At 36.6% G+C, this 16,991-nt stretch overlaps 1 protein-coding gene across 3 annotated transcripts in view; it reads left to right on the top strand.

Annotated features, from left to right (window-relative positions):
* LOC143862034 (endoribonuclease Dicer homolog 2-like) overlaps positions 1 to 16,991 on the top strand; it is a 33,693-nt gene that overhangs the window by 2,249 nt on the left and 14,453 nt on the right. Inside the window, exons 4-10 of one of the 3 annotated variants that reach the window (XM_077373025.1) lie at positions 520 to 654; positions 5,516 to 5,600; positions 5,766 to 5,830; positions 6,843 to 6,983; positions 15,668 to 15,787; positions 15,876 to 16,008; positions 16,259 to 16,358. In XM_077373025.1, coding sequence (XP_077229140.1) covers positions 520 to 654; positions 5,516 to 5,600; positions 5,766 to 5,830; positions 6,843 to 6,983; positions 15,668 to 15,787; positions 15,876 to 16,008; positions 16,259 to 16,358 — 779 coding nt within the window. Of the gene's footprint in view, positions 1 to 519; positions 655 to 1,031; positions 3,863 to 5,515; positions 5,601 to 5,765; positions 5,831 to 6,842; positions 6,984 to 15,658; positions 15,788 to 15,875; positions 16,009 to 16,258; positions 16,359 to 16,991 lie in introns of those variants that run through there. The other 2 variants (XM_077373024.1, XM_077373026.1) reach the window with 2 other exon arrangements.

Genomic DNA, 16,991 nt, shown 5'->3' on the forward strand with positions numbered 1-16,991 from the left:
GTACTCTATTAAGTAAAGAGTAAATAACTATCTAGCATCCATAAGTTATAATTTTAGATTCACCTAAATGTCCTCTAAATGCTTGCAGCTAGTAGTAGTGCATGTCAATATGAGTTATACAAAAACACTTAAATCTTAACTGCAGAACATTTGAATCTTGACTATTCTAAATTATAGTGTCTTTCCTTATTTATGAACTCCCTGGAATTCCTTGGCTTTTGCAAGTTTTTAATTGGTTCTGCGATAACTTTTTTACTAACCTTTCAAAAGTTCTAAATTTATAAGGAGTTTTCTTGTTTTTTATATTAAAATTGTTTTTGTTATTGATTCTAACATATGGTTGCAATGTATTTTAAATGTTTGGTTGTGCTATAAATTTCTTATATATTTTACTTACATTGTTCTTCTATTAGTTACTATTGATCAACTTGCTTTCATTGATTTCTGTGCGTATTGTACCTGTACACAATTTCCAATTGAGGCATTGCCCCCATTGACAACTGTGACCATTTCTTACAGGTCTTTGTAATGACAGCTCAAATTCTTCTTGATAACTTGCGGCATTGCTTTTTCAAGCTAGACATGATTAAGCTATTAATATTTGATGAATGCCATCATGCAAGAGGTAGAAGCCCTTATGCTTGCATTATGACGGTGAGTTCTGGATTAATTATTTTCTCTTTCCCTCTTCTTAATATTTGTTTTTCCGTTGGAATATGATTAAGCTGGTAATATTTGATAATATTTGATGGACAACTTAATGCTAGAGTCATAGATCCTTAGGCTTGTTATGATAGCGTGTAATGGGTTAACTAGACACCCCTCTCTCTCTCTCTCTGTCTCTCTCTGTCTATCTGTCTCTCTCTCTCTCTCTCTCTCTCTCCACCCCACTGTTAATAAATATTGGCCTTATAGATAGGCTAGTCCTTAATTAGTATCATGAATTACTATGTGAGTGGTCTTATGTTATTCTTATGATGGTCCCTTCTAGTGTGGAAGCTTTGATTCAGTGTACTTTGTATCCATTTTTTGATTTCTTATTTAGTGCGAGGTATTGTAATTAAACAATTATAACAATTTCTAATTTCTTAATATTGTTCATCAATTTTAATTTTTCATAATACTCTTATTTTGCTGAATACTTTTGGAATGCGATAGTGCATTTGGATTTCTTACAGTAACCTTATGTTGGCATGTTGGTAGTTATATAAATGCAGAGGTTTTATGGAAAATTAAAATCTGGTGTATTGGGTTTGATTTGCAAAGTATTTTAAGGGCTAAGATGCTTCTTCATCAGTTTCTAGGAACATAAAATTATTAGTAACAACTGCAAGACTTGAAAGATATCAAAGATTTCGGTGAAATATAAGATTTGCTTTTCGTCATTTATGAGAATAGGATCCAGTGTTGACATTGTTGTGGCTCCTAGTTTATATGTTAAGTTTTCCTCTTATTTATGGTTTATTTTTTATATTTCTATTTTTGTAGTAGTATGGATAATCAATTTTTTTGTCTCGTGTATGTGGTTTAAGGAAGTAGTGGATCTTTTCTTTCATTATTTGGTTCGTGGACGTAATGGGTATTTTCTTTCAGTATTTTTGTTGAATATTATGCTAAGTTGTTTTTTATGTTCATCGTTCCCACTTCCTAGGTGGTCTCTCTAGTGACTAAAGCAGAAAAAATGATTTTTAATGTTTTTTATGTGTATGTATATGACCATATACATATAAAAACACACGAACACACATCTATATCTATATCTATATCTATTTCCATATCTGTATCTGTCTGTATGTATAACAATATTGGAAATGCTAATTGCTCAAATGCTTACCCTAAAAGGAAAAGGCAAGAATTGGGGTGATGGATAATTACACCAAAATTTATGGAAATTAAAGAAATATGCTCTGAATAGCCTCCCTCGAACAATAATCACGGCCATATCTTCTCACAGGCATGGATCTAGATTACTCTCATCTCTGCTCTTGGGGATGCTTCTTTTATGTTCATGATTTGTCTTTCAGTAGACAAAAATTCTCCTCATGTATCGTTGTTGGCTGTAGTGATCATTGTAAGTGATAGAGGTTTTTATTAACTGACTGCATGAAATGTTTGAATCTCACACCATATTTCTTTTGATGCGTCACACTTTAATGTCAATGGCAATGGTATCTTTATCATTTTGACCAGCCCCATATAAATATCAGCTATAACCTGTATTTTATGATGATTGAACAAAAGGAACTGAGTCGAAACTCCACAACTTCTGTCTTGTTCTTTCTCTACCTTTGTAATTGATCATATTCCGGAGAGGCGGGGAGGTTATCTAAGGCCCTTTTATCTAGCACCGCACAACAATCATACATCCCAATTTGGATGGCATTTATTAGCTGAAGGTAGCTTGGCTTGGTCCATAATCATTGAATATTGAGTACCGAGTACTGACTAGATGTCATGTTGCCTTCCAAAAACAAAGTGGAAACCACATTGATCTTCTTTTGATTTTTTGTACTGACTAGGTGTCATGTTGCCTTCCAAAAAACAAAGTGGAAACCACATAGATCTTCTTTTGATTTTTTGTTCCTACCACTAGTGTAATATCCTAAATATTGTCACCTAATGATCGTTCTTAATCTGGTTGGAGATTCAGATGCTATTTTATTTACTGTTTGGCCTTATAACTTGCCACGTCTACTTTCAGCAATGAGGCTAAACTACTGGAAGAGTCAAATACAACCTTTGTTTATGTAACTGTGTGATGGGGTATTTTTTCACCTTCTTCTTTGACACAATTGGTTTTGGAGATCCAGATTTTGTTTCATGTAAATTGGGAAATGCTTGGACTCCTCTATCATCTAGATGCAGGAATGAAGCATTCTTCGATCCTTACTATTAGCTTAATTTGAGGCCACTTGTTTTGATATGAAATTTTCTCTGATTGTATTAGTTTCTATGTCATTGGCTGAAGAAGTATTCTAGTACATGAAGGGATTTTAAAATTATATTTGATGGCTATTTGCTGCTTTTACTTCAATTCTTTTAACTTAATTCATTTGGTTTATTTGTTTAAAGTGTTATTAAATTGGTAATGGAACATTTATTGCCTGCTAAAAATCATTATAAATGGGTTTACTCATGGAAAGTGATGTGGCTAATTTCTAATGGTGAGGATCTAGAAGTCCTTGACTATGTTTAGGATCATTTGTATGCCCAAGGTTATTGTTCATCAATTCCGTTCAACCACCTCTCCCTGAATGAGGAATGGCATGGGGAAGCTTTTGTAAACCACTCAATGAATTGGAGGTTGTCTTTATATGCTCAAATGAAATTTGTTCTTTCAAACTGAGTTTTATGCATGCTTTTAGATTTTTTTTTAATGGGCGTAGTTTTAGACGATGTTACCAAGCTCGCTACCCCTAATATCGTCTCGTGATCTGGGTTGAACGACCCCAAACATGGTATGTTCACGATCCAGATTGCTAAAAATAGCAACCCCATCGTCTCGGACTACAACATACTCACATATTCAACTTTTCAATAGGGAATACTTTGGTGGACTAAGGAAATGCAGCTGCACCTAGCTTATTCATTAGTTTGATCATTTATCATGTTCTTATATTTTTATTTCATAACTGGGTAGTTGTTTTTTGTTTGATTTTAGGACTGAGTATACAATATATGTTGTTGCTTTATTTAGTGTTATATTGAGATTTTTAAATTTCATATATTTTGGTTTGTAATTGAAGCTTTTTTTTGTTGAATAAATGACATACCCCCATTACACCACATATCGGGCTAAGCATCGTACCCTGTACCTATTTCCGTACCGCATACAGGAGCGAACAACGTTTCAAACTTCTAGGTAACATTAATTTTAGAGAGTTGAAGATATGGTTATAGGCTCTTTCTATTTCTCCAATCAATCTCATATGCAGAGGGAAAATGATTTCCTTTCTATAAGTCACTCGTAAAAATGCTATTTTTTTACCCAGAATTTATCTAGGAACCTGGGGCGGCACCTGAAATTTTATTCATAGAAATAAAGAAGTATGAGAGGAGGACATGCCACCTTTCCTCTAAAACCCATACAAAATACTAAAGAAACCGCATCACAGTATAAAATACTTATTTAACTCGAACATTAGGAATACCGAGCTGATCACATCTAACAGCCCCCCCTCATGTCTCTTGGGAGATCCAACCAGTTCCAGAAGGTATCATTAAGTCTAGTAGAACAGGCATGATTAGCCAACGAATTTGCAGCACAATTACCTTCTCTATACTTGTGAGTTAGGAAGCAGTTCATACTAGAAATGAGAGCAATATATCTTTGAGAAAAAAATAGATAGATCATGGATGCGTATTGTTGCTTTTAATGAGATTTACCAGGACTTGGTTATCAGATTCAACCCAAATATTGGTGAGGCCTAAAGTTTTGTAATATCTCAGCCCATCTAATAAGGCTCTAGTTTCAGCTACCATATTTGAAGATATACCATAGAAATGAGCAAAAGCAAAAACAACCTTGCCAAGAAAATCTCTAACAATTCCTCCTCCTCCAGCCAAACCAGGGTTCTCTTCAGACACTCCATCAACATTAAGTTGAGACCAATTAGGAGGCAGCTTGCAAAACCTCAAACCACTTGGAAGATCCAACAACTTGTAAAAATGCTAAAACGTCTTATTGTTGAAGTTTCCTCATGATGTAGCATGAGACAACTTGAAACTAAAATCACAATAGAATATCAAAGAAGATTTGATTTAAATCAGTGCTTGAGTTGTTTGTACAACTTCTAGGAGTAAAAGCACACATAAATTCTTCTGTTCCTCAAACGATGAATTACGTCAGTCTTGTTTCTACATTGGAATTTGCTTATCTAAATGGCTTCTCTATTTAACACTTTCTAACCATTGACTCCTAATTTTAGAACCAAGCCCCAACTCATTACAAGTTTTGAAACTCCTAATCTAGTTGTTGTTATAATCAAACAAATTTGCCCTTGATGTTTCTACCAATGTCTTAATTTTTTATCTCTTGAGATATACTTTTTGGTTTTCATTGTTTATGATTCACTTAATTCTCTTCGTTTTGTGTAAGCTCATTTGGTCTTTAGTCACATATTGATTGGCTATGTCCTTAGTCTCCAAGGGTTGCCTTAGATCTACTATTGCTCATTAATCATTATGTTTTCTCTTAATTCATCCAGCCTCTGCACAACATCTATTTGGGATACTCTCTCTTTAATCTTCTTGCCCCTCACTCATTTAGATTTCTCTAACTTGGATTGACTCCTTTGATTAGGTTTCCTTTAATTGCCACTCTCTCTTTGAAAAGTCTCTTGTTGGGGATTGTATGTTTTTAAGATCATTTTTTTAAATGGTTAGATTCTTATGCGAATCCCAATGTTACTTCGTTGTTTGCTTTTTCATTACATGTTCATTAATAGGAGTTCACGTGTATAGCTTGGTTGCAAAATTTTTTTTTTTTTTTTGATGAAATTGTTTGGTTTGACAGGAGTTCTATCACCGACAATTAAGCTCCAATTGTACTCCACTTCCAAGGATTTTTGGTATGACTGCTTCGCCAATAAATTCAAAAGGTAAAGTTGATATTTTAGTTGATTCATTTTGAATTTGGATCCTTTTTTCTTGTTTTTATTTTGAATTGTAGTGGGTATTTGCATTTTATGGCATTATTAGTATTTTAGCATTAGTTTATTGCCTTTGATATTCAGGCTTAGTCATCTTTTTTTCTCCCATTGTAGCTTCAAGCTCGCGGGCTGGCTATGCAAAACAAATCAAAGAACTCGAGTCAATTATGAATTCAAAGGTTGGCTGTGTTTTCGCTGTTGTTATCTTAGTTTTCTTTCTGTTGTTATTATGTTAAATGAGATTGTGTTGTGAGCCTCATTTTTGTTTTCGTCCATTCTCTTTTATTTAGAATTTTTTCATTGATTCGAATAGCCTATTTTCGTTATGTTGTTATGCAATTATTTTCAGTTTCTTTTTAGTTGTCAGTCTTTTCTAAGTTTGTTCTTGATTTATTCTGCCTTTGAGCGTTTCAGTTCCCTTAGGCCCTCTATAGTTGAATGGCTTGTGTATAGCAGATTAATTTTTATGAGCTTGTCCAATATTGCTTTTGGGCAGGAGTCCGTTGGGTCATTGTGTATTTTGGCCTGTGTTTGGATGTCTAAACTTGTGCAGTATTGTTACTATTGCATTTTGGTGTTTATTTTGCTGCCTTGGTCAACTTGCACAAAGTGATTTTTGGGTTTGACTACCTACAAGACTACAAGTGGAAAACGGTAGAATTGATTTCTTATCTTATAGATAATATTTCTGCAAAAACGTACTTTAAAGTTGGACAATATTTTTCTAAGTTGTCTTTATGGGTTTCTATTTTTTTTTTTGGAATTTTCTTTTATGATTATTTGGTTTATAATCTTTCTTCTACTGTTCCATCTCTCTTTGTTGTGTTGAGATTTTAGCATTAATTTGGAACTTTCACCGGTTTACTTGCCGAATGATTATTTGCAGCTTTCAGTTTTATACAGTGGTTATATTATTGTCTTCCTGCTGGATACGTTTTCTTTTGGTTAATGTACTATTTTTTTGATTGGTCTGGTTAATGTACCATTTTATTAATTTGTATGCCTGCAATAAGAGAGATTCATTCTCTATTTTTTTGCTATTGTTATTATTTATGAAATTTATGGCTATTTGTATTCCTTTTTTTGCTAAAATGCAAAAATTTATATTTTAATTATGATTTTTGAGCCCTTTCCTTCAATTCTTTGGTTTGAGTATCAGCACCAACTTGTTATTCTTGCTCCATATTCAAGGTATACACTGTTGCAAATGAATCCGTGTTGGCCAAGTTTATACCGTTTTCTACTCCTAAGGTAAAGCTTTATAAACACGTGGACATACCATATGATTTATGGTTGTGCTTAGCTGATCATTTGAAGACTTTGAAATTTAAGGTACATTTCTTATCTTTAACCATAGGTTTTGCTTCTATATTTTCTCTCTCCTGTATCTTTTTCCTTGCCCATTAGTTTGGTTGGAATCTTGTAATAAAAAATGATTATATTTTTCTTGTCTCATTTGATAAAAAATGACTTTATTTTTCGTTGGCCATTAGCTACCATCTGTATTGTATTTGTTTTTGTTGAATAGGGTAGCATCTGGAATCTACTTGTCATGGTGAAGGGTGGCATGCTAGTATTTAGCATTGACCTGGGTTGTCAAAGTGGCAACCCTGAAGTAATCGGTCTGGTGGAATTATTTTATTGATCCCTTTGTGAGAAAGCGAATAAAGTTTAGGCTACTGATATTGGCCCTACTGTGTTTTAATAATTGCACAAACTCAGCATGTCTTTTCTTTTTTAATTGGCTTCTGATAGCTTTTTGGGAACTGTAATGACCTTTTGTCAGCTGTTTAAATAATAGGACTTTGTGTAATTATCAAAACATGGTTGTGCCAACATCAGCAGCCAAAATTTATTAAAAAAAAAGAGCAAAAGAGAACAGCAAATGCTAGGAGTCCTGAAAACAGGAGAAGCTAAAGGCAAAAGATAGACTGAGCTGGAAGCAATCAGCTACTTAATGGTGAAAACATTTGACACAATCAAACTCTCCTTGCTAGTTCTAGATTTAGCCAACTCGTCTTCCACGCTATTGGCAATAAGAGGGATGAGGTCAAAACTGATCTCCAGAGATATAAAATTAGCGAACCCCCATTGACTATTGCTTTTCTTTGAACGCGATTAATCTACCATTACCGCTCGGGCTTCAATGAAAAAGTGTGCAGCAGTTTCCCCATCGGATCTACACATAATACAACAACTAGCCAATCTGATCTGCTTTTGGGGGATGTCACACATGTTGATGCTTTCCGAAATGGCCATCCAGCTAAAAGCAACAACCTGGGAAGGGAGAGGGGAACCCCAAGCAAGTGCTCTTATGTGCGTTAGTCTGGGGTGTGACGATAAGAATAGGTAAGAAATAAGAATAAACCGTAATTTTTTAGGAAGTGTTTGATAAACACTTTAATAGGATATGCATGGGTCACATGGGAAGATAAAAAGAAAAATCAGACTATACCATATTTTTAAGAGATTTTATATGGTGCGACCGTGTGAGCCCGTATGGTCCAGTATTTCAAAAATTATCGTACGTCCCACACCGTAGGATCATCCAAACCGTCCATTTGATGGGCCACAATGTAAATAGGTTGTGCCGGTTATGCACCAAAAATCATTTCATTGGATGATCCCAACCCTCCGATCTAATGAGGTTTCCATATGTGAATGACTTGGCGGAGAAATTGACATTGGACTCCCAACTCGAATTCCTTTTATCTTGTGTCTGATTCAATGCCAAAAAGGATGAAACTAGACATTGTAGCTCTTACACCAAGTTGATGTAGTACATGTAGTGAGGATAAGGACATGAAACTGTTCTAAGGGTTGGTAGTTGATTTAGGGTAGTTGAGGGTTATTTTTACGGTTCTAAAATCAAGAATAACAATAAGAAAGTAAAGGTGATCAATGGATCACAAAATAATTTTTGAATCAGAAAAAACTTACTAAATTTAAGAATTGCCCATTGGATCGGCTGAGATCCAACAGTTGGACACATCTCAAATTTAGGTATGTCATAAGCAAGGAAGAATAATGGACAATATAAAAAGTATAATTTTCTGATTCGAAAATTATAATTATCTGACCACAAATCAAGGTCCATCTTTTCAATTTATAATTTCTACAGGTTTATGAAAATTATGAGCCTAGGATTTTCTTTTTTTAATTGTAAACTGAATCTGAGGATTTTGGAGCTCAATTATCTAGGGTTAGATCTAACGTTCAAACACTTAAGGGCTGTTTGGGAAAGTGGATTTTAGAATCCAGGTTTTAGTTTGGAAGCAGTGTAAAGTTCTGGATTTTACAATGTAAGTAGGTTGCAGATGTGGGGGAAGTATGTTGCAGACTAAGGGTTTAAGAAATCCAGGTTTTAGAAATCTCTCCCCCATCTTGAGATTTCTAAAACCTGGAAACAATGACAGTCTCCTACTCTCTCACTCAACAGAAAGAAGGGCAAGAAATAAAAAAACAACGGACGGTCTCCTTCTCTCGTCTCCCATCCAGGATTTTGACTAAATAATTTAGGACAGATTCTACCGTAGATTGTCTTATACCCCAATTATTGTAAAAAGAAATAGATTGTAATATTGATGCCTATGTGGCTAATTAACGTATGGGGACAAATTTCCAAATTCCTTGTATTTCAAGAATCCAAATAACATTTGTATTTTGTGCAATTAAATACAATTACAGCAACATTTTTAAAACACCATTCTGATTTACAGCTGTTGAATTTCGTACATTCAAGATTGAGAAAAGCTTTCCAATCATAAAAGCCCACGTTCTAATTCAGTTTCTTGAAAACGCACTCTGTGAATCACTGTAAACATCACATAATTTCAGTCCACTAATCTATACATCCACTAACAACTAATCTATACATCCACTAACAATTTGTGCAGAAATTACCGTCAAAGAAGAACACTTCCAAGGTGACTACACTTGTATAGTATTCTTCAAAGTCTTTTAATTTTTGGAAGTAGAAACCTGTCTGGAAGTTTTATCCCTTCAATCTCCATGTACAACCTGCATAACATGCGCACATGATAGAAAGTAGAGGTTCCCATACTTCCTTCTTATTCCTGTCAAACAAAAAATCCTTTCCTAGGTTGATTACAACTGTAGTTTGATTCTCCAAAACCTTGTAGATATCAAGTATTAAGGCTTCTATCCTAGAAGTATCGTCCTGCCAAGGTTTTAAATTTCGGTTTCGGTCATCACGGAATGAAAATGTTTCAGTTTCTGTCATTACGGAATGAAAATGTTTCAATTTCAGTTGAAAATTTTGGTGGAAATCCTGTAAAATCATGAAAACATATGGAAACCTATGCAAATGATAGAATTTGTTAGATTATTACATGCTTGAAAGAGCGATAGAGAGTTGAAGAGAGAAAGAGAGACAGAGAATGGCGTATTAGAGAGAGCTTTTGATGTAGGACCAGGAAGAGAAATAGAAGTAAGGGGAAAAAGAGAAGAAGTAGAGAAGAGAGGAAAGAAGAGTAGGAGAAGAATAGGGGAAGAGGAGGAGAACTGGAGAGGAGAACTAGAATGAGAAGAAGAAGAGAATTAGAGGGGAGAATCTCAGTCAGTCAATTAATCATCCAAAAGCTAACAAAAGAGTTGTAAAGAGGCCCATAAATAGGCAATTAACAACCTAAAAGATAAAAACTTACTAACAACCTAAAAGATAGAAACCTACTAAAATAAGAATTTCTAAAAGACTAAACTTTCTAATTCTAAATAACATAGAAAATAAAGGCCTAAAAACATAGAAAATAAATGCCTAGAAATCCTAATGGGCAAATATGCCACTTATTGGCCTACTATCTACATCATTCTCCCCTGCTTGAAAAGAACTCGCCCTCGAGTTCTAATCCGCGAGGATCAAATATGTAGATGACCCACACAAGTAGTATGAGTCGTAATCCATTGGAGGCACTCCTGATGTCTAATGCTTGTGACAAACGTCAAAATAATCTCAAATGCTGGCGGAGTGATAGGGAAGAAATCGCACATGTAGAATCATAAACACTCTGAAGAAGTAAACTGGCTGGGTAGATAGCAACGTACTCCTCCTGAATTGGTGGGATCGGCATAACAACTATGGGTAGTACCAATCCATGACTATCATCTAAAAGGTCATCACCAATAAGCTCATCCGTGGGCATCTGATGCGGTTCAGTGATGTCAGATTGACAAATCTCCTGATGATCGTCATGTATACTGAAATCCTCTCTCTCAACCTCCACAATCATCTTGATCGTGACATCTACTGCAAAAACAATGATGTCACTGTGGTCATGTAATAATATGGAATCGATATCCTCAATGAACTGCTCCTGTTCTGTATGATCTGGCAATGCCTCAACAGTCAGGTCGCTCGCTTCTGACTCTTGAGTCATGACAGTGCTCGATCGACTCTGTCAATGGATCAGCCTCACATGGCTCAATTACAATATCTTCCTCTACGTGGAAGTGTCAAGATCTCTCTCTAGATGCTCGGCAATCGGCCTTGTGGAAATCTCTGAGAATCGTCATGCTTGTCGTCGTCGGCCTCATCAGTCACTGTACTCTGTGGCCCTGTATCTGACATAATCATAGGCTCAACAACTAGAATGGTCTCATCCATTACCTGAGATGGATGTTCGAGCGTCATCCTGAGTTAGCGCCGAATGACTTGACTTTTGAGCCATTACCTGAGACGGATGGTCGAGAGTATATTACAGAGGATTGCCCTATCTTTGAGCCGATTGAGCAGATTGTCGAGCTTTTTATTGACACAGAGGACCATCGTGGCAGTGTTGAGTCTCCCGTGGATATTCCGACAGAGGATTTTAGCACATTGGTCGACAACATTGAGCCAGATACGCTCCTAGCAGATGATTCCATTGAGCCTGATGAGATACCAGCTGGTGTTGATCTTTTGAAGGATGGTCATGGATTGATACTTTCTGTTGCTCTGATACCAAATTTGATGTAGGACCGGGAAGAGAAATAGAAGAAAGGGGAGAAAGAGAAGAAGTAGAGAAGAGAGGAAAGAAGAGTAGGAGAAGAATAGAAGAAGAATAGGGGAAGAAGAGAAGAAGAGGAGAGGCGAACTAGAATTAGAAGAATAGAATTTGAGGGGAGAATCTCAATCAGTCAATTAATCATCCAAAAGTTAACAAAAGAGCTGTAAAGAGGCCTATAAATAGGCAATTTACAACCTAAAAGATAAAAACCTACTAACAACCTAAAAGATAGAAACCTACTAAAATAAGAATTCTTAAAAGACTAAACTTTCTAATTCTAAATAACATGGAAAATAAAAGCCTGAAACATAGAAAATAAATGCCTAGAAATCCTAATGGGCAAATATGCCACTTATTGGCCTACTATCTGCATCAGCTCTCCCTCCACACGAATATGTGTGCGTGTGACTGTTACAAAGACCAAAATACCCTTAATGAGTGTGGTGCATCCAGCACTCCCCCTCAAGTTGTAATGTATATATCATACATTCCAAGCTTGTTACAAGCATCCTTTAACTTATCAGGCCCTAATGGTTTAGTGTGCACATCTGCAAGTTGGTCTGCTGATTGAGTGAACATAGTGCATCTCGCCAGTTTGAATTCTTTGATGAATGAAGTGGCAGTCTACCTCAATGTGTTTGGTTCGCTCATGAAAGACTGGGTTGGTGGCAATATGAATCGCAAACTTGTTATCAGAATATAATCGTGTTGGATCTGAAGATGAAAGTCCAATTTCAGATAGAAAAGAGAGTAACCAAATTAGCTCGCTACTTGTATGTGACATAGCCCTGTATTCTGATTCCGCACTGGATTTGGACCTATGAGGCATGGGTACTCTCTGGAAGCCCACGCACCCGTGTTGGGTGCGTATTGGGTGCGGGTGCGCCTGGGTACTCCCTAGGTGCGTACCGGGTACGCACCCAAACATCATTGGGAGGATGAGGGCGTACCCGGGCTCACCTGCACTCTCCAGAGGCCCAACGTACCCATATCCTATTTTTATAAACCCTCACTGTTGATCATCTTTAGCATGGAGATAAGATCGTAGGGGCCGTTTGGATACCCGGATTTTAGAATCTGGATTTCGTCAAAACAGGTATACCCCTTTACACGAGGGATCAAGGGAAAAAGATCATTTAAAGGGTACAAGACAGAGAATGGTGTCTGACAAGACATAAGAGGGAAGATGGTTCGCTAGAAAGCAAGCCATTGGTGCTGCATCTCCCTAATAAATCTTGAGAACTCGCCTCTGAAACATGTGTACAAGTCATATCCAATAAGTACCGTAATTTCCTCTCAGCAACACCATTCTGTTGCAAAGTGTCTGCATATAAAGATTGATGTATGATGCCTCGTGCATCAAGAAATAGAGTAAAGCCTTTACAATTAGAAAATTATTGATTTGTATGCAAACAAGAAATGGAGTACTAGCCATTTCAAAAAAAAAAGAAATGGAGTACTTAAATTGATTCGCAAATTCAAAGTAAAATGATTTAAATGCATTGAGTACTTCAGACATATCTTTCAATAAGAATAACCATGTAGCATGAGAATAGTCATCAACAAAGAAAACAAAATAGCGAAACCCATATAAAGAAATAGTGCGTGAGAGACCCCAATTATCTGAATGAACAAGCTCAAATGGGCGCGACGATCTACGACTACCACGCGTAGGGAAGTACACCCGATGGTGTTTTCCTAACTCACAAGACTCACAGGGCAACTACTCAACAGAACTAGTTAGAAAAGGGAATTTGCGAAGCTTCTCTGCAAGAGGGTGACCAACCGACAATGCCATTGATAGGCATCAGCAGATGTTCGAATAGCAACACCAGTGTGGGTCGAATCAAGGTAATGCAAGCCACCAAGCTCACGGCCCAAACCAATCCTTGTCTCAGTCTTCAGATCTTGAAAAAGACAATAAGATGGAGAGAAGGAAACAAAATAATTTAGAGATTTGGTTAATTGACGCACTAATAACCAATTTACCGGATATGAAGGAACATATAGAACCGAAGATAAATTAATGTCATTAGATATGGACACCATACCTACCCCAGAGACAGGGGATTTGGTTCCATCTGCTAAGGTAATTGAGGAGGGATCCTAGAGATATCTGACTGGAACGATGAAAGAATATGAGAATTACCAGTCTTGTCGTGAGATGCCCCTGAATCAATGAGCCATGACCCAGAGGTAGAACCAGAAAGAAAATAGGACTTGCTACCTGATTGAGCGAATGTGGCTGTAGACTAGTTGCCTTTATCACGGATGCGCATAAATTCTGTCGGGGTTCCACGCTAAGGCTCTGTTTGGTTAGATGAGATTTTAGTGGAAGTAGTAGTCAACATGGAGGTGACAAGGGTGGGATATGTGTAGACTTGTTTGAGAAGATTAGAGGGAATTTTGGGGAATTTTGGTAGTGTGTTTGGTTAGATGTCAAAGCATGTGGGAGAATGGAGGGGTGTCATTAACAAAATAAATAGTAAAAGAGAGAGAAAGAGGAGAGAGAAAGAGAGAAAAAAGTAATGATTACACATGGCATTTCATATTCTACTCTTCTCCCCTCTAAAATTTACCAAAAACAAGGTTTGGCATTGGAAAAGTAGGGGAGGGGACAATCCCGCCACATAGGCGCCACCTAAGCCAAAAGCTAATAATTATGTCTCTTCCATGTCTAGAAGTCCAATGGGATTTGAGCTAAAAAATGACAACCAAACAACATTTGGTATTTCATATTCCTAGAAATGCTCAGCCGTCTTCCCTACTTTTTGCAACCAAACAGAGCTAAAGCAAATAGTCCCACATCGGATAAGAGAAATGAATGGGGACGGGTTATAAGGGAATGTGCACCCTCCCTCTAATGCCTAGCTTTTAGGGGTGAGTTCTACCTGGTTAAATTCCCTACAAATGGTATCAGAGCTCAAGGTGTGGTAACCCCGGTTTGCCTCCGAGGGCGGAAATGTCCCTCTGGGAAGATCTCGGAAACCCTGGTGTAGGATCTCGTGGTTCCCACGTCGCTGCCACGTGGAGGGGCGATATTGTCCACGTTGCTTCCGCATGGAGGGGGAGATTGTTGGGGTTCCACACAAAAGTAAAATAGTCCCACATCGGTAAAGTGAGATGGATGGGATGGGTTATAAGGGAATGGGCATCCTCCCTCTAATGGCTAGCTTTTAGGAGTGAGTTTACATGGTTAAATTCCCTACATATTCCTCATAGTCATTAGAGGAATTTGTTTTCCCACACAAAAGTAAAATAGTTCCACATCGGTAAAGTGAGATGGCTGGGGATGGGTTATAAGGGAATGGGCATCCTCCCTCTTAACGGCTTGCATTTAGGGGTGAGTTCTACCTGGTTAAATTTGCATGACCTTCTTTTCATCTTTAGAACGACTTAGTAATGGTTTCTTTCCATTTTAGGATCGCCAGAGCTAGATATTGAACATTTTTTTTTATCTTGTTCATGACAATTGTCTTGTATTAATATGATTTTAGTGGATGTGTCTAATTGTGATTGTGAAGTGTACGCCCTTGGCTCTGTGAAGATGAAGGTCAAACTACTATCTTCACTATATATTATCTTTAAGCAACTTGGTATTTAAAAAAACAATGGTACTATTTTCTTTGATGAAGTAACCTCCATGAAGGCTGTTTTATCTTTTTCTTTTATGTGTTACTATGGAACATTAGTTATTCCTGAAGAGTTCAAGTACACCTATTCAAATTAGAAGTAGGGGTATTGTGTCCTCACTAATTTGTTGGAAAGAAGTGATCTGATTTTATTCATTTCCAAGGATTAAATGTTTGGTCAATCCGAGTTGTTTCAGTCGAGCTACTCGATTTTGACCCACCAGAAATGAGACGTACTTAGTTTTGCATTTGTCATGGCAAAAATGCCTAGGTTTCAGCTGTATTTTTTTGTCCTCTATCTTTGATTCTGGCAGTTGACTTTTTTTTTCTTTGTTCAATATTCTAATACTTTATAGGCTTATTTGTTTAGCATATACAGGCTCTGCGACAATTGCAACTCAATGATAATGCGGAGGGGAGTGCAAAGAAGAAAATTGCAAAGCTATTCTTGACTTTTCTGTTCTGTTTAACAGAACTGGGTGTTTGGTTTACTTTAACGGTATGGGTTCATTCTGAATATTTAGGTAATTGTGGATTGTTGAAAGAGCAGCTGGGCAGTTTCAAATTTATGATGTTTTTTGTAACAGGCAGCAAAGTCTTTATCGTCCAGTGAAACTGATATTTTCTTCTGGGGAGAAAGGAAGGATTTGCTTGGTGATAGTATAGTGAGAAATTTTAGCCGAGACATATTTCATGCGTTCTCCCAGTATGTACCATCAGGTATCATTTACTTTGAGTACTCTCTCTCTCTCTCTCTCTATTCCCAGATTCATCTGTCTCTAGCTGTTTGATTTATCTGTTTCTATTTGTTGTTTTAAATAGCTTGTCTGTTTTGCAGTGGTTTCTTGTATATTATTCTACTTATGTTTAAAGCAGCTTTGCCGGCTTGTTTGGTTGTATTAACCTGATTTCTAGGCGTGTTGTAAAATCCCGTGGCTGATATTTACTTCTGTTTTTATCTTACACTTAGATCCAGAATGGTGTATTGGTGAAGACCTCGGAATGGATTTAGCTTCTGGATTTCTGACTGCAAAAGTTGACTGCCTCATCCAATCACTTATCGAATACAGGTGTAAAAGTTGACTTACTCTTCTTCTTCCTCTCTTACCTTATCCTCATTTCTAACGTATCCATTTATTTATCCACCTTGGATAGTGCCTCTAATGGGAATAGTGTTTATAACATATTCTATTTCAGTGATTGACCAAATCTGGGTTTCATATGTTTTTCTGTAAATTAAATTCTCTCCTGTCAGTGCTAGGGCAAGATAGGCTGCTTTGTTTTTCAGAACCAAGTCTATTTATCATTTGTAGTGGGCATGCATCTCTATTTTGAGAAATATCTTTATTTTATCATGATGCCTAGGGGTGGCGAGAACCGAACCAAACCCGAAGAACCGAATCGGAACCGAAGAACCGAACCGGAACCGAACTGTTTAAAAATACTTTGGGTCCGGTTCGGTTCCACTTATGAAGAACCGAACTTATTCGGTTCGGTTCCGGGTCTAATGTTCTTGGTTCAGTTCTGGAACCGAAGAACCGAACTTTAAATATATATATAATATTTTTATATTTCTATTATAAATATACTTATTAATATAAATTACTTATAATATTAATAAGTAATAGTTAATACTATTCTTATAATAAGAAAGTAACTTATATTATAACTTTAATTAAAAGTTTTTATAAATTATAATTAAT

Source organism: Tasmannia lanceolata, unplaced genomic scaffold (assembly GCF_043159265.1).
Source record: "Tasmannia lanceolata isolate RefF3 unplaced genomic scaffold, GAP_Taslan_0.1 ptg000037l, whole genome shotgun sequence".
NCBI classification, from domain to species: domain Eukaryota; kingdom Viridiplantae; phylum Streptophyta; class Magnoliopsida; order Canellales; family Winteraceae; genus Tasmannia; species Tasmannia lanceolata.